Genomic DNA, 17,996 nt, shown 5'->3' with positions numbered 1-17,996 from the left:
GATGGAGGAGGAGCAACGAGAGGCTTTATTGTCAGCTCGGGAGCTGCCGGGATGGCGGCTGGGGGAGCAGCTCGGCTTGGAGCCGCCCATCAGGGCAAAGCGGTTCGTAAAATCAGAGCTTAAAAACAGCGTTATTTTACAGACAGAGCCCCGCATCCAGGTCCCCAAATGCACTGATGAAGCTGCTGCGGTGAACGTGATCCCTTATCCTCCCCTGGCACAGAGGAGGCGGCGGGCAGCGCTCAGCCCACAGAGGCCATGATGACATCCACAGGGAGCTCCTCCGCGCTGCGGGCCGTCACCTGCATCGTCACCGTGTCGGTCAGCAGCAGCCGAGCCCGGAGCAGCAGGTCGTGACCGCCCCGGAACACACCTGGAAGGAGGGGACAGGAACGGGGCGGGGGGTTAGAAGGGACCCCACGTGGGAACTCTCAGTCACAGCGAGCTACACTTGTAATACGAAGTGTCCAGCACTCGGCCATGGGCTGGGCAAAGTGCCACCCTTCTCCCCTCAATCTCCTTCCAGAACAGGATGCTGCAGCTCAGCAAGGCTGCAAGTCCCACCCAGCTGAGCCTCAGCTCACCCCAGTTCCAATAGCAGCCACCCTACACTTGCAAAAGACACAAAGCGATGGCATGGGGTCCATCCCAACCCCACGCAGGGCTCAGGGAGCACATCGGGAGCTCAGGGAGCACATCGGGAGCTCCTGCTTTGACTTTCAGCTCAGTGCAACCTTATGGAGCCGCTGCTCCAGCACAGCTCACCTGCCAGGTACAGCGTGTGAGAATTTTTGTTATCTGGCACTTTATCCGACCGCTCGCAGGGCTGCATCCCCAGGAACTTCACGATATTGCTAACGGCCTCTGTTAAGAAGAAGTACAACATTGCCTTGACAAGGACACACAAATCCTCTTTGTGTGTTGCGGTCTTTGCTCAAGGGAGGGAAATGTTAAGAGCCCTGCTGGGTTCAGACACTGCCTTACCTTCAAGGGTTTTAATTGCAGATAAAGTAAAGGTTTCTTCCTTTTCGTACTCATCACCCACTTCATCCCAAGCAGCTCCAAAGTTGGGCTTCAGAACTCGCTGGATGTGATCAGCCACTGTTACCTCAAGATCTTCAAGCTGGAGGTAAGAAGAGGCCCAAGTGAAACAGGGTTGTTACTTACTTTGCCTTCTCCAGACTGAGCTGCAGACTGGATTCCCTGAGATCAGGCCCAGGAGACAAGTCTTCACTTCTACTCAGGAATAGATCAGAGCAAGCTCTGTCCCTTCTAGTTTGTTCAAGCAAAGAATTAATTAGTTGAGCAGCTGCTTGTCCTGGGAAGCCAAGCTGTGCCACTTGCAGGGCTCACAGAGCAGGTTCCCAACCTGAGCTCAGCCCTTGGCCTGACAGGGATCAGAGCACCAGGCAAACAGCCAGAGCAGTGGACAAGACATAAAAGCTGCTGGCGCTCACACTGCTGTGCCATCTGCTGCCCTAGAACGCACATAAGCTGGTATTTTACCTTCCTGGCCTCTTGTTTTGTAGGCTGGTAAAGTACCGTGAGACACAGTCAGATGTTTGCTGTAACATAAGGCTGCATGCCAGGATAGCTGAACTGCTGCTGTGACTACGTCTGTGTAAGAAACAACTGTGTTGGTTCCCCTGGAGCACATATCTAAGAGCAGTCAGTGCCAGAACTGGCCTGACATTCACTGTAGCAATTGCTGCAGGAAAGAATCTCCCCTTGAATCTAGTTGAAACAGATGGAAGAGTTTGTTTAAACATCACTCTGATGCCCTGATGCCTGGTGGGAAGCAGGCAGAGGGGTCAGCCCTACACATTCCTGTGGTAAAATCCCTCCCCAGTCCTTCTGGGAGGATGCCATGTCCTCAGTGACTCACTGCACAGCAGTTCCCCTCATCAGATTCACAACAGAGACAGGCAACACAGAGAAAACAGCTTCTGAAGGTAACAAGGCAAGCTGAATTCGTGTCACAACATCCCTTCATCTCTGGAGGGAAAACACCACCCTCTGGGAGGCAGTTCCAGTTTTTGACCAAGCATGAGCTTCCTGTGTGATAAAACAGCCAGGAGACAAGATTTCACAGCATCAGTGCTTTCATCAGTCTCACTGCTAAGGAGGTAATGCCAGAGGAAGAGCAAGGATGGCAGTCCTCCTATATCAGATAGACCACTGATAATTAACCACAGAGAGCAATTCTGGTGGGAAGAAGAGATGGCCAACAGCATTCTGTCCCCCAGAACTGCCCGTGCCACTGCTGGAGCCCATAGGGCACAGCCAACCAAGCCCAGGGGACACACCATTGCCTCCCAGAATGCAAGTTCCCTGCATACCCAGGGGTCTGCCTGGAGAGCAGCAGGAGGATGCTCCAAACGAGACAAACAAGCTCTCCAAACACACATCCTGCATCTTGGGACGGACACCACAGGGGTAGAAAGACTCCCATCTCCCTGTGATTCCATCTGCAGCAGTGTCAGTGGGCACACCATTGCTTGCATGGCAAGTTACTGGGTACAGATCACAACACTCCTCATGACGACTGCAGTTTGATGTGGCACGTGCCCAGCTCCTTACCACATATTCATCCTCGTAACCCTCGTCGTCTGTTTCACCCGTGTTTGGATCGCAGTCCTTGACAGTGAATTTCATCATGCAGCTGAATGTGCAGGCCACTGCAGGCAGGGGAGGCAAAAGCAAAGCTCACATTACCACCAGATCCATTCCTCTGCAGGAGAACAGGGCTGGGAAACTTGGGGCAGGTGGGTTCTCCCCCTCCCAGTCAGCAGCACAGGCTTAGCACATGACCTAGAAAGTGTGCTGACAGCTTCTTTCTCTCAAGGACAAAGTACTTATTTGTAATGCTAGGGCCAGCAAACAGTGATAAATACAGACTCCCGATGGCTGCACAATAATCTTCAGATCAAGTCCTGTTACTCATGAATATCAAGTTGTGTTGGGAATACAAACTAAGCGTGTCCCATCAACCTCTTGTGAAGGAGGTGAGACCCTTATCTAGGGATCAGTTCATACACCTTGGAAATGAAACCACCTTGCACTGCAGCACAGCAGATGATTAATATCGTTCAGCTGGGAGAGGAAGCAGTGACTCATCTCTGAAGGCAGGCACTGCTGCATGAAGGGCAGCAGCACACAGGTGAGCAGCCTCAGAACAAGCCAGCAATCAAAGCACAGACTGGGCCTGGTTTATGTTCTGACAGTGACAAACAAGGGAATGCCCTGGAATTCTGGCCATTTGTCTGAAATGCTCCTTGAGTACTCTGTGCCCTCATGGCAAATCATAGCAAAGCAGACAGCTACTCGCCTCCCCGTGTGCTAAGAGCAGGCTAAAGGACACACCAGGGTGCAACAAAGACATTTCAGCAGAGATCTGAGTGCTCATCTGCCAGTTGCCACAGCCCAACAGTGTTTTAACACAAGGGAACCAGGAGGAGAAGGGAGGCCTGACAGCCAGCCCTCAAGCAGCAAGGAGAAGTCATGCTTGGCATCACTCAGGGATGCACCCACACACAGTCTATAAATATCTGCAAGGTAGAATGCATGTGGGCGTAAGCAATACGGTATGCTTAATTTGGGGGAATATCATGGAAAACAGAGCACAAACTGTTTACCTGCTGTTGGATCCTCTTCAGACAGTGCCACCAGCGTGTAGCAGGTGCCTGGCTGGTTGTACACCAGGCTTTTGGCAGGGATGTAGCCAATGACCTCATACCCCTCTGTTGGCTCCATCTGCACAGTGACATTCTCCAGGATCTGATCGTTCAGGGTGTTGGTACAGTCAAACTAAGCAGGGAAGGAGAGAACAAAGACAGCTTGAAGCTCTCAGCTCTAGATGTAAGAGCAGATTCACTTCACGCACAGTGGGAGCATGGTGTTAACTTGTGAAGTGCCTCTGTCTCAGCAGGGAGTGCAGCTATCACAGGGTTCATGCTTCCATTTAGTCTCAGTGGAACTGGCATCCAAATGTTTTAGGGGAGAAGCTAAAAACTTTCAGAGGACTCCAGTTCTCCACTAACTTGTTTTTATATTATATACACATATTTTTAAGGAAACAAGACAGTGATTTCAGCAGATCTAAACCTGATAGTTATACTTGGAACTGAATGCAGTGACAAATCACTCAACTTTATACAGTTGTTTCTGGCAAGTGGACAATAGAAACAAAGATTAACTCCTCTGAGGACTGTGTGAGCAGTTCTGAGCTTTTGAGAAAGAAACAAAACCCTGCTGCTCACAGGGTAGCACAAGACTTGCTTGAACTCCCTGAGGGCCAAGTAGAGAGGCTGGTGCCTTGCTTGAACAACTCCCTTGCAGCAGGAGGGTGATCCAGCTAAGGCTGGATCAAAAAAATAAGCACCTATAATAAATAGGCTAAAACAAAATGCAGGTAATTAAGAACCCTCTCCCATCCTGTCAGGTCACATTTTCAGCCTCCCAGATACGACAGGCTTCACTCTTTTGTGTTCAAAACATGCACCTGGGGACCCTGAGGAAATAACACAGCTTCCTTTGCCAGCTCTTCCATGAGAACAGCCCCACCTAGTGCCTATCCCATTGTCACTTTGATTGCACACATATGCATTGTTCAGTCAAAACCACATGCACACTAATTTATCTTTTCTTCCCAAGGCTCTTCTGCTCTGGGTGAGAACCTAAGGACCCACTACACAATGAGCTTTGAACACAGATATCCTTGAGCTATTTCTTTGCAGTGAAGTTTTTACTGGTCAGGAGTTTATTTTCCAGTCATCTTTTGGCACCACATGCCATAGCTACTCACCTGGAACACCATGTGGCTGACAAATGTGTGCTTGGTGCAACGAACCACATACTCTGTTTCCAGCTCTGTTAGGGCAACAGGTTCTGGGGAAGACTTGAAGAGCGGGCCCAGTCCCCGGAACTCTGGGATCGCTCCCAGTTGCTCTGAAACAGAAGATGTAGAAACAATTGCTTTCCCCAGCCACCGAAAAGTGTTAACTTTCTCAAAGCCTTCAGTTAAATAGCTGGAAGCTGCTGCAGCAAATAGTCACCCATTGAGCAGCCCAGCATTTGCTAGGAACTTCTAAAACTAAAGGCAGTCTCATCTTCCTTTAGCACACATCTGCCAACTGCCCACATCTACTGCAAGCATCCCCAAAAGCAAACAACTGATTCGGATGCCCACGCCACTCTTTGAGGGGAGACAGGGAAAAAGTGGAGTGGACAGGCAGGCTCAGCTAGAAGAGGCTACACAGTTCTCATGTACAGGGGTAAGAGAGGCCTTGCATCACTTTACCTTGGAATATTTCTTGCCGTGTTGCTGCCACTTTCTCTGGCTGTTTGGCTACAGCAACAGGGGCATTTTCTGCAAGAGAAAATAAACAGAACAATGAAACAATCAAATACAACCAGGAATAGTAACTAAATCAGAAACCAGATCATCGACTAAGCAAAGGAGAGCTCATTTCTCATCTTGCCATAGAGCAGGCACCCATTTTTAGCTTCCTAAATACCTCTGGTAATCCTCACTGAAGCTACTGCAATTCAAACGATTACTATTATTAGCAGCTGGACTAACTGAAACACTAAAGTGGGAGTAACAAGATTTGCTGGCCTTTGTCTTTACAGAAGATATAATCCCACAGAATTCGATGAGGATGGATCTCAGCAATTCCCAGCAAGGCCAGTGCTGGATCAAGGGCTGGATCTGCCAGGGAACTATCAGCAATTTAGATCAGCACACAACAGACCGATTCTCACCTGCTCTTTGCTCGATGATTGGAGCTGTTGCCAAAGGAACAGATTTCAAATCAAAGGGTTTTTCAGAGGGTTCCAGAGTATACTGGTGTAGAGCCCTCTCCAGGCCAGGGATGGACACTGTTAAACCTAGGGACAGAAGGAACAAGTCCCTGAGACCGCAGATAATGCCATCTCTTTGGCATGTATTAAACCAGGAGAGGTGCAGTCTTGCTTTGGGGACTTTCTGTATTACCGTTCAGGATGTAGCCAGCATTGAGGGCTTTCTGCTTTTGCTCCAGAACATTCAGGTAGAACGTGGCTCTGTCTCTTACTTCATTGTCATCATCCATCACACATCTGAGAAGAAAGCAGAAAACCTGCTTCAGCACAAGGCAGCAGGGCCCACGTGAATCAATCCAGGTTATTATATATAATAAGTTATAATACATCACATTCTAATGTTATAACTTATTATGTAATACTTAAGCTTAATTACAAGCACAACTTAGCAGTAGCCTTGCTCTGCCGGTCTCCAAATAACCCACCTGTCCCTGTAACATTAAGTGACACTCACCTTTTCAATAACACTAAGATACTGGGTAACATCTCCTCATTCTGGGCTCCAAACTTGGCCAGGGCACTCACAGCACCTGCAACATAAGTCATAAAAAAAGAATAAGGATACAAAAGAAATCACCTGAAGTTTCCTCCGTCCCTGAGCTGTGATCCAATGGCACATCAGAGACCCTAGATCCAGCATACAGCATTACTGCAACTAGAAGGAAGGAGATGTATTAACAAAGTGCCTGGAGACTTCCACTGTCTAGTCCCATGGAGTCCTTCTATCATCTCCTGTTTCTCAGCCGCAGGCCAGATCTTTCATCAATACTACTGCAGGATCTTTGCTGTATAAAAATGTCCACTCAGGACGACAGCAAATCACAATCCTCAAAAACATAAGCGTTCATGCACTATATTTTCTTGACAATCTATCAGAGGGCAGCTTTCCAAGCCTATATCTTACCTGCCCGGACTTCTTCATGCTCCAGGACAACCCTGTTGTAGATAAAGCGAATGTATTTGGAGGGGTTATTGGTTTTAGGCCCTTCTTGGCCCAGGAGGTGGAGGATACGTGTAGCCAGCACAGTAAACTCGCAGTCCTCAATGAATTCACAGAGGTGAGACAAGCCTGTTTCTTTGCTCTCTGAGTTTTCCTCAATGATGCTGATGATGCAGTCCACAATGGCTCGCTTGTATTCAAAGCCACCCTAGGGAGCAAAGGGAACCGCTCAGCTGGAAAGCTCAAAGCACGTCAGACATTCTGAATTAGCCAGGCAGGAAAGAATTTCCTTTGAAAAGGTCACTCACTCTCAATGCTTTAAATCTGTGCTTGAAAGGAGAAGGGCAGTAACGCTGCCCACCTCTTTTGACCCTCTTTATTCCTAGAGGATCAGCTAATACTCAACCTCTCTTGCCAGAATCCTTCAGAATAGCTGTAGTCAAGAAAAAAAATCAAATCCTAGAGAGAGAAACAGAATCCATCAGCCTGAAGGGCTCACAGCTCCTCTACAATCCTCTGCTGCTAGAATTAGTGCATAAAAAACAGCCATGTGGGAGGAGAAAAAAAATCTGATTTCTCTTTAGCACCAGACATCTGAGGATGAATCACACGAGAAGTAGATTATGGATCATGTCTGCCACAGCAGGGCCCAGCAAATGGCCCTATTAGTGTGGGAAGACAGGCAATCAATACCTCCCCAGGCACACCCCATAACCTGACATGCCATTAACGCTCAGTTATCTTCAGACTTATTTACTAGCGTCCTCAATACACACCACAGGATTAAACTGCACGTTATCCTCTACCAATTACATGCACGGTTCTGTGCATTTGGGGGATCTTTCCACAGTTACCTGGGATTAAAGACATCCATTAAACAAAATGGTCTGAACTACAAAACTACATTCATAACAATGCCATCCACCCACAGAAAATCTGGGAAGGTAGCATGGTCCATTTTTCACATGAGTAAAATGAGGGCTTTCCATTGGTTCCCAAACAAGAGGTTGTAATTGGTAGGCGATATCAGAGCAAGCAGCGGTGCCAGCTGTGTGGCAGGCATGTTAGCCCTAAATGTCTGACAATACAACAAAGGACAAAAACCAGTTGCCCTGAAAACTCACCTCTTCCCGCAGCATGGTGAAGAGAAAGTTCATGAGGACAGCGTGTTTGCGAGGGTACTTCTGACACAGAGCATTAATGGCTTGCACTACTACAACCTGGAGGAAAAAGAGGCAAGTCAAAAGGAAGACAGTCTCATTGGGTTGGAATATAAATAGTTGAACTGTGTTCATTTGGTGCTGGTCTCCTTCCTGGAAGCTATGATTTTGCCTTTAGTTATTCAACAGAGTTCCAGGAGGACACTAACCTAGAAATTAGAGGGGGCTGATCTTTAATGTGCTGGTCAGTCCCTAGCAAAAGGCCATGCTTGCTGGATTAAATAAAAAATGTACTAATCAAAAGGCTTCTTCCTAGAAGAAAGCATATTACTCTGGAGCTGAGTTCTATATGACAAAGGCCTGACTTAAGCTGATAGCATCAGATTCTCTCTTGCAAAAACGATGCAGCCTAGCTGCTGGAAAGAGCTTAATCCACAAACATGGACAAAGACTAAGGGGTTCCTTAAGGGATCTGTGTATTCCCCCTATTCCCATCTCCTTACTTTGAATTCATCTGAGATTTCTGACATGAAAGAGGAGATCTGCTTCATGAGCCGGTCGATGCTGCTCTCACTTCCAGTTTTCAGCAATGTGGTGATGGCCAGGGTGGCTATGCTGCGGTTGGAGTCTGTCACAAGGTTCTCCAGGTCTAGATTACAAGCAGTCACAGCAGACGGATGCTTCATGGCCACCTACAGAAGATGACAAAAAGTGGAAAAGCCATTGTGATTACTGTGAACTGATCCTTTTCAAAGACTGCTCTGTAAGCTCTCTGGAAACCAGTTCCTACCTTGTTGAGGGTACGGACAGCTGCGTATCTCAGCGCTGCTTTTGGGGAACTGCAGAACAGCTGCAAAACTGCAAGGCAGGAAAACCAATAAAAGCAGATGTTCAGGCAATCTATTATTGAAAAAGCACTTCCTACCTATAGCATGAGTTTCAATGAAGAGACATGTGACGTGCAAGCATAAGACAGCTTAAAAGCGGGCTTAAGAAGCAACTGTATTTACCAGGTTCTTTCCTCTCCTCCCTGTTGTCCCCTTTGCCACACCTCTGCTGGCAGCCAGCTCTCACCCACCTCCCTCTCAACAGGAGAACAGCACCAAGGCAAGCCCAAAACTATACAAGGTCCCTGCTTCTCAGTGTTAAACAGCAGGCACAGTCACGTAGTCCTAGAACTTCCTCACCATTGCCATGAGCATCACATTTACCTGAGACAGCTGGTGCCAACTCTTTGGCAGTGCAGTTGGGAAGGTTCACAATGGCAGAAGCAGCTTCGTAGACCACCATCTCGTGTTTGTTTCTTAGGCAGCTCTCAATGAAATCAAACAGGGGGCTATCACGGCTAAGGGACAGAAAAAGCAAGAACAAATGAAAACAAAGATGCTAGCAGAAATGAAGAGTCCAGGAGCACTAAAGGACGGGTACGTTGCCTGCAGAAAGGTAACAGCAGCCATAAACCCACTGTCCTCAGATTCTGCAGGGGTCATTACACTGTACTTCCAGCATGCTAAGCTCTCTTCTGAGTTGACAGTCTCTGTGCCTTACAGGCTAACTAGAGCCTCCCTTAGCTCTCACACAGTGCTCACTATACATACCACAAATCTCATCCTCTACGAAGCTAAAGCCCACGTGTATCAGCCAAGTAGAAGATAGAGAAAATGAAAAAGTATCTTGATAAAGAACAGTTACACAAAACTAGAAAGAAGAGCAACAAAGTATTTCACGTGCAAGCACCTACATAGACAAGACTTGCAGAAGCAATTCCCTAACAACATGAAAGCATCCCGTTATTTTCTCTGTTGCCTTTTAACTAGCAATTAAGGGTTAGGAGCTACATGCTTCTCTTGAAAGAACAGAAATAATTGCTCTCATCAGACAACAAGCAATCCCACAAGAAAAGACGGAAGCAGAATCTGTGGAAATCCTTCCTACAGGGAAAGGAGCCTCCTTACCTGCCTGCCTCCTCTTCCAGCAGCTTGCTGGCTACTCGGATCATCATGCAGTAAGCAAATGGTGACTTGAGGCCATGGCGTGTGAACTTGCTGAGCATCTTGTTGACTGCCAGGCGATCATTCTTCCTCACATGGTAGAGCAAGCCCAGAGCATGATACTGTTCAGGGAAACAAAACCACACTGAGCTCTTTATACTTTTACCCCTTCTGCGGCCTGGTGTGTCCAGCATCAACAGTTTGCTCCATTCCCAGCTGCTGTTTGTAGCTCTCCACACTGCCACTGGGCTTCCTACCTGTACCATGATATTGTCACTGGAAGCTGCCTCCTGAGCCTCGTTCACCCAGCGTTTTACCACATCAAAACTGGTCTTCAGCAGGTGCTGCCAGAGACAAAACCACAGAGAACCCGTGAGAGAAGGATGGAGGAAGCTCTGGGAATCACCAACAATAATAAGAAGAAACAAGTCTTCCTCATGAGGGCGCTGGAGGCAACAACTTGTAAAAAGGCAGAGGACTGGGATGAGAGACACGGCCTTGCTGACTGAGGCTTCAAGAGGCTGAACACCTCCCACAGAGTCCTCACACAGCGGGGCTCTACCCTGCAGGAAATCTCCTTCAGTGCTCACTGCAGCATTATTTCTTCTTAACACCATGGTTAAAGTTTGTGCTGGGTATTCCACAAATAAACCCCTTCACTCTTGTCTATCTCCAAACAAGAATTCAACAGACCAAAGCTCCTCAGGCTACTTTTAGTGCTCTTATTGACAGGAAGAACATATATGCTATTGTGAGTGTTGGCCCACCAGCATCTCTGCCACAGTGCCTAACAAGTATCACATGACTGGTTACTGAATCACATTCCACTTTAAAACCTAATACTGCTAAATCTATAAGGTTGTTATTTAGCAGGATGCCCAGGAAACATAAGCATCAGAGGCATCTGCACCCTGTAGCTGGTCATTTCTTCTCTCAAAGACGCATTCAGCCACAAATCACTCAATAAACTGAAGAGGTCCAAAGGCTCTTGTGGCCACTGTAATGCTTTTACTATGTGAGTGTGGGCAGCCCTTGGACAAGCTTCCTTCCTCTGCACTAGTACATCTTGGTCCTGACAGTTCCTTCACCCAGACAGCTCCAAGCACTTCAGACATGGAGAAAGGATGAGCTGCTTTCTAATGGTGCAATAAGTCTCCAGAACTAAATTACTTAGAAGCAAACTTTGATCCAACTGCATTACACTGAAAAATAGTGTTCTTTTTCCCCTCCTCCTGTCCTCTTTTTCACGTATCCTCTACCAAAGGACAGCTCCAATATGACACTCCCAGAATGTCCAGGTCCACCACAGTTCTCCCCAGCTGGACTGTTTGTCAGGCCCACCCTGCAGGGCACACTTACCAAGGAGGACACAAGAGCAGAGCTGGACACACTTGGCACCTTGTCAACAATGGCCTGCTTCATGTAGCGCTCAATGGCCTGTAGCATGGTGCTCTGCAGGGAGAAAGGAACAACAGCTGATATGGAGAACCTGTCAGGAGTATAAAAGAGGAGATGCAATGGGATGGAACAGCCTAGGGCTGCCCCAAAAGAAAAGCCGCACTTACATCAGTGATTTGACAGAGTGCTCTCACAGCAGGACCTCGGTAATTGTCATCCTTCCCAGTCATGTCTTTGGTTAAGCTGGTTGGAAATAGGAAGCCCTCAATACTGCACACTTGAGCCAGCGGCTCCTAGGTGCATGTAGAGAGCCCACAGAGCAGCAGGCAAACAAAAGCACAGCTGAAAGTCAAGCAGACAAGTGCAGGTCTCAAGCAAGTCCCACTAGAGTGGGAAGGAAGGCATAGATCCACTTGCAATAGGGGAAAATACATCAGCACTGCCACATCATGTAACCAAAAGTGACAATTCAAGCACTCAAGAGCACAGGCGATGGGCACACAGCACATTTCTAATGCATGACTAAGAGTTCAGTGTCTGTATTTGAATAGCCTCTCCCAAAGGAGGAGACTTTTCTTCACCAAGAACATTCCCTGTCTTCACAGCGCTTGGAGACAGGAGTTACCTCCAGGAGGCAGGAAGGGCATCAGTGGAGAATGCATGAATGCAATAACAGCAAAACCAAAATGACTGACCTGCTAGTAACAATGATTACATCTTCTGCAATAGAAGACATCTCTTTGATAGTCAGATAACACATCCTGCGAAGAGTTGGCTAACAAGGAAAGAGGAAAAACAAGCATCAACAGAGAGGATCCCACGTAGGAAGGAAACTCCATTTTTCCTGCTTCCATCACTTTACTGTGAAGATCAACAACTTGGTACTCTCAAAGAGTCACAGTGACCAGGCGTAAGGAAATCATATTCATTAACAAAGCAGCCCTTCCTCTTCTAAATCCCTCAACCTGAGAATGAAGCCACAGGGTTACCAGATATACCTATATCTACAATTACATCTTTTACTTGTTCTTTACACAAAGGAGGCAAAAGTCTTGAAATCAGGAGCTGAGGGCAACCCGTTGCCTCAAAAGCAAGAAAAAAAAAAGCAATTTGCATCCCAGAGCCTGAGGATCTCTAAGTTCAGCTCACAATTTCAATGCTTTGTAGTTTGGGGGACAGCTAGTGATGGTAATACCTCTGTGGGTAGGTACTAATTCCTGGCATCCTCCAGGTACCAATCACTAACTCTCAGCAGGAAGCAGAATCTCTTAATACTGGGCACAAAGCATAGCATATCTGATTACACACTTGACCAGTGCCTAGCACCATCTCAAGAGTTAGACAGCACTTTAGAGGAAGAATCTATGTTTCAGGAACAAAGACTGCTTTAGTTAAACTGCTACAGGAGCAAGGTAACAAAGCTGATCTGTTTCTAATCTTTCATCCTACTCTTCCCACTTAGATCGGTAACTCCAGGCACAAAATGACATCTGAGGCTAAAAAAGACACTGCTAACAACTTGTCTCACTAGATAAATACAGCAAAAAACAATTAACAGACTTACATCATTGGACTGAAACAGCTTTGTCATGGCAAAGAAGGATTCGGTAGCTTCCATGACACCAAGGTGCTCCCCCTAGAAGAAGTTTGGAAAGAAGGAAGGAAACCCCAGTTACTACAAGCAGATCTGGTCCTGCAGCAGGTGCAAGGCTCAGTCTCACACATAAGGAGAACAGGCATAGCGTGGTTGGAAGCAGATCTTCTTCAGCATACTCAGAGTAAAATCCTGCCTGACAAAGCCCCCAGCCATGGCTGAATGTTGCTTACTTGTCAGTGTAGGTGACAGCATGATTTATCAGGTTTACAAATAAATGACTTGTGACAAGACAGCTTCTTTATGGGTGCAGAGCAGGTTGGGTCTCCATGGCTTGTGTAAGAAAAACTTATGCCATACTCCCTAAAAGCACCACAGCTAGTCAGAGCCAGCTACAGCTGTTGCATATAATGATGCAGGGAGATCCCAAAGCAGGGAAACCCCACGAGACAGGTAAATAACTTTACAAAGCTGGTCCTTATTGCGCACAGCTTCAGAGACCCAAGGGCCTGGACTGACAACCATTCCTGGCATCAAAGAGCTGTAGGGTTACAACTTCCAAGTCATAAGAAATCACAGACACCAACCTCTCCATATTTGCTGCTCCTACCCTCTCTACCCCACAGAATGTTTTTAGACGCTAAAAAGGCAAGTAGAAGCTTAGTAGCACAGAAACTGTTCTAATTAAAATGTTTTTATTGGATATAGCCAACAAAGCTATTCAGAAGATAAAGTTTAGTTAGAGAAGACTAACAATCAAAAGAACGTATCAGCTTACTTTTTCTCCCTTACCTGGTTTATGAGGTACAGAATCTTGGTGAGGATGTGAGCACATTTTCGTGGGTTTATGGGAGTCTCATTAAACACACGTGCCTGGAAACAAATCACAGACAAAGATGTTGACATCAACACCCCCCATAAACATTGTCCTGTCTGGCCTGATATTATAAACAACAAATTGTCAGTGAGGTATAGCAAAATCCACATAACGACTTTGGATCAGATTTCCCCCAGTTCCAGCTAAACAAGGCCACATTTTAAACAGACAGTTCTATAGTCTCATCCTGAGATTGCAAATGCAAGCACAACGAAAGTTGAAGGGTTAAATCCACCTCACACTTTCACCCACACAAGTTTGGATCGTGTGCTAGCTAAAACACAACCCTTCTGACAGTTGTCAGCCAGCTCTGCAGGGCTAACAGGGACCAACACCATCCACCATATGGCAAACAAACAGATAACACCAAAATAACAGGGGCTGGGGACTGAGAAGTTTGTCTGATGTCAAACAAAAAGGTTTTTATTTCAGAGTAAAATCAGAGACCACTCAATAACCACACGCAGCCTGCTCTCTGGCTTTGAAATCTACAAGTTTATGGTGTTCAAAGCTGATTTCCCAACTTTCCTGTTTTAGGGTGAGCTTTCCCAGACAGTCACATTCTATATTACTGCTTACCATTTAGAGTCTACTTTGTTACAGAGATCATTTCAGCCCTCTCCCTTCTTCATTCCAGCAATAAAACAAGAACTAGTGGGAGTATTGTCCCATACTTTAGTTGCTAGTAGGACCACAACAAAGCCCTGCTTCCCCACTAAAATTCCCCATTGATCTACTCAGGAGTTTGGGACACTCCAAGCAGAAGGGGCAGCACAAAGGACAGCTTCTAAGGATATACCTCTTGCAAGACTGCGCTCTTCTCCAGGTGCTGGAATGGGTTGGAACCCCCACCTGCAAAATAAAGACAAAGAAAGTCCAGGGATTCTGCTATGGGAAAGCAACTATCAAAACACACCTACAGTTTAAAGGTAAGCCCAGCATTTATTGCGTAGCTTTTTCGTGAACACCACACAATCAGTGCTCCTCTTTTGAAGCAGTATTCCCCAGCAGTGAGGGAAGACAGAGCAGGCAGGACGTCCTTTGATTTATCACCCACCAAGAAGTAACTTGCCATGAGTCTGATCAATTGCAAAGTGGGGAGCCCCGAGGTAACGCTTCCAGCCCCAGGGCTGAGATGTTGCTGACAGTTAGAGCATCATAAGACAGTTCGAGGAACAAAAGCTTAGAGTCATAGACACAAAGAGAGTGTTTGCCAGGCTGGAGAGTCAGGAGTGCTTTATCCCTTCATTATAAACCAATCAGGAATCCAGCAGTAAATATTCTTTGGCTCTATCACTAATTAAGAGAACAAGACAGCAAATGAGAGAGTCTGGACACAGAATAACATTCATTGTTCCTCTTAATAGAATAAATTATATTAAACAATGAACAACTCACTAATTAAGGATGAAATAATCTGAGAGAAAAGCATCATTATTCTGCATTCTCTCTATTAGCTTGCCTTCTTTTAAGCATCTCTGAGCCACAGCATCTCAAAAGCTGTCGGTTATTGATAAGCAGGCTGTAATTAGTACCGACGTTCAGCCTTGGCTCTGGGACAAACAGCCTTTTCCAGTGCTTCTCCAACACTTAACAAGCCTGAGATCTAGGATTGGTTCAGCACAACCTGCCCTGCCCCAGAAGCACTGCATGCTGCTGCCCAGAGCCTCTGCAATACAAGGCAAAGCCATGTGCATCCTAACTCATTTCAGGTTCATTGCCCTCCTCTTACACAGGCTGTTTGCAAATCCAGCAGGGGGCTGAGCAAAGCGCGGATGCTTTGGTGACACTGGGAAGAGAAGAAAACACGGGGAAAAAAAAAAAATCAAAGTGTTTCCAGTCTAAACATCTGAAAAATGCTCGCAGAAAGTGGTTAAAGAAGCACAGCACATCTACAGCCCCAACATCACGGTATGGCTTGGGTTGGAAGGGACATCAGAGATCATTTAGTTCCAACCCCATGACCCAGGTTGGGTTGGCAACTACTGAGTGAGGCACCAGCTGAGGCTGCCCAGGGTCCCATCCAGCCTGACCCTGAGCTCTCCAGGCAGCTGTGTCAATGTGTCTCATTGAAAGCAATCCCCGATACCTGCTCTAAACCTCCCCTCTGTTACTTTAGTTGTAGTTACTAATGCTTTTAAGCCAAATGGTTGACACAAAGCCTTCCCAGCAGCATCCTACGAGCCCTCAGCTGCCCATCAACGACAGCACCATGTCTGCACCTCACACCTCACACAGGCCCACCCCCGGCCTCCCGCTGCCCCTCACCCGACTCCTCGTCCTTCTTGTCGAATTTCTTCAGCATGGCGGCTGCGAGAGGCCCCTCGGTGAGTTAAGCCGAGCCGAACCGAGCCGAACCGAGCCGAACTGAGCCGAACCGAACTGAGCCGAACCGAACCCGTCCCGCTGCCGACCCCCGCCCCTTCCTGCCAGCCTGTCACTGCCGCCGCCGCACTGCGCAGGCGCGGGTTGACGCTCCGTGACGTCACTGCCGGTAGCGGGAGGGGGCGGAGCTCCGGGAAGGGGGGCGGGGCGATGAGCGGTGTCCATGGATATGGGTGTGATTGACAGGTGGGGGGGAGAAGGGCGAGGTCTGATTGGTGGAGGGAAGGAAGGGGGCGGGGCTCGGGGGGCTCCGGGGTGGGCGATGGGTGAAGAGTGAGGGGTGTGGGCAGAGGGATGGGGGTACAGCGGGATGGGGGTACAGCGGGATGGGGGTACAGCGGGATGGGGGTACAGCGGGGTCTGAGGGGGCAGCGTGGGGATGGGGGTGTCAGCGGGCTGGGGTCACCGGGATGGAGACACCGGGACCACGGGACTGAAGGACCGGGGGGAGACAGCGGGACCGGGGGGTGCGGAGGGGCTGGTGGCACCTGGGAGTGCTGAGAGGGGCTGCGGGGGTCACAGCCGGGATCAGCAGGGGACAACGTGGCAGCCGGCAGCGACAGGGACTGAACAGTGATGGGAATGGGACCAAACCCCCATCGATATCTGGTTGTCACCCTGCTGTCCCCCAGCATCACCATGGCGGGGCTGGCACCTTCACCCCACACTCACCCCAGAACGGCAGCAGCTGCTCTGCACCCCCTGCTCCATCCCCCAACCCCTGCTCCATCCCCCACCCCGAAATACCACCCCCAAAGAGGGGCACCCCCACACCTCCCCCCTCCAACGCTGTGCATGCTCACCCTGCACCAGCAGCTCCTCGAAGAGCATGGCTGCATCCAGCCCGGCTCCGGCAGCCCCAGCAGCAGCCCCAGCCCCGGCCCTGCCCTTTGCACGGGGCGGCCGCACGCTGCCCGCTCGGTGCTTATCTTGGGGTGCGTGGCAACCCCGGGGCGGCGCTGAGTGGCAGAGCACACTGCACAGGTACAATGCCCATAGGTCTGGGTGGGCTTTATGGTGTACAGAGCATCTGGACAGAGGGTACATGGAAAAACGGGGGTCGGAAGGAGTGGATGGGGGTACATCAGCAGAGGTGCACTGAGGACAAGGACGTGCACACACTGACCCCGCTGTGCCAGGCACGGTGTCAGCGGGGCTGTCTCGGCCCGGTGCTTTGCTCCCACAGTGCAAATTGGGTTGTTAGAACAGCAGCTGCTGTGTGTGCACCGTTTATACAGCACACCCCAAGCATCAGTTTGTCCGGGGCTAAATCCTGCACAGCTGGGTGCAGGGAGCAGCTGCCAGCAGCCCTACGTATCCCCCCTTGGCCCCACAGAGTCCTTTGGCCATGGCTGTGTTGTGGTCACTTCCTTCACCCAATTCGTGCCATCAGCTCAGCGTTGGCAGCTGCCCTGGCTTGCAGCTCCTTCTCCCGGGCCAAGTCCAGCAGGATCCTCAGGATGTGTGTGGGGACATCAAGGGACAGGGACACCTTTCTTGCCTTGCTGCTCTTTACCGCAGCAGCTCTGTTGGTGTCAGGGTTTGGCAGCCAGGGCCATGCTTCTCTCACTGAGTCCTCCAGCAGCAGCTGCGTGGTTCCATCCAACTGAGAGCCATCCCTAGAGCCGTGTCCACGTCTTGCCCCAGGGAGCCCCAGCATGACCCCGCTACTGCCCTCATTGTCCCAGCCACCTTCATGCCAGGGGGCACCGGGTAGAGCAGGGCCGTGCTGGAGGTTCAGCCCCTGCACCATGCTCCATGGCAGCAGCAGGAAGGGCAGCAGCACAGC

At 48.8% G+C, this 17,996-nt stretch overlaps 1 protein-coding gene across 1 annotated transcript; it reads right to left on the bottom strand.

Moving 5' to 3' along the window:
* Positions 1 to 2: 2 nt before the first annotated feature.
* COPG1 (COPI coat complex subunit gamma 1) lies at positions 3 to 16,237 on the bottom strand. The gene is made up of 24 exons (XM_015875074.2): positions 16,091 to 16,237; positions 14,622 to 14,674; positions 13,738 to 13,818; positions 12,916 to 12,987; positions 12,047 to 12,126; positions 11,519 to 11,594; positions 11,313 to 11,405; positions 10,211 to 10,297; positions 9,918 to 10,075; positions 9,174 to 9,307; positions 8,753 to 8,820; positions 8,466 to 8,654; positions 7,927 to 8,022; positions 6,767 to 7,010; positions 6,317 to 6,392; positions 5,996 to 6,099; positions 5,764 to 5,889; positions 5,300 to 5,368; positions 4,805 to 4,947; positions 3,636 to 3,807; positions 2,581 to 2,678; positions 985 to 1,123; positions 766 to 864; positions 3 to 373 (listed from the first exon to the last, which is right to left on the bottom strand). Exons 1-24 carry the CDS (start codon positions 16,125 to 16,127, stop codon positions 243 to 245), a joined length of 2,625 nt encoding a protein of 874 aa, XP_015730560.1. The 5' UTR covers positions 16,128 to 16,237; the 3' UTR covers positions 3 to 242.
* Between the last annotated feature and the right edge of the window lie 1,759 nt (positions 16,238 to 17,996).

Source organism: Coturnix japonica, chromosome 12 (assembly GCF_001577835.2).
Source record: "Coturnix japonica isolate 7356 chromosome 12, Coturnix japonica 2.1, whole genome shotgun sequence".
NCBI classification, from domain to species: Eukaryota; Metazoa; Chordata; class Aves; order Galliformes; family Phasianidae; genus Coturnix; species Coturnix japonica.
The sequence above is the reverse complement of the archived record's forward strand: the minus strand, read 5'-3'. Positions and strand labels throughout refer to the sequence as shown.

Coding starts and splice junctions, on each gene's coding strand:
- COPG1 (XM_015875074.2), bottom strand. CDS start 16,127: ATGCTGAAGAAATTCGACAAGAAGGACGAGGAGTCGG. Junction 8,821..9,173: donor GTTGGCACCAGCTGTCTCAG/GTAAATGTGATG, acceptor CCTGCCTTGCAG/TTTTGCAGCTGTTCTGCAGT. Junction 4,948..5,299: donor ACGGCAAGAAATATTCCAAG/GTAAAGTGATGC, acceptor CTTCTGTTTCAG/AGCAACTGGGAGCGATCCCA.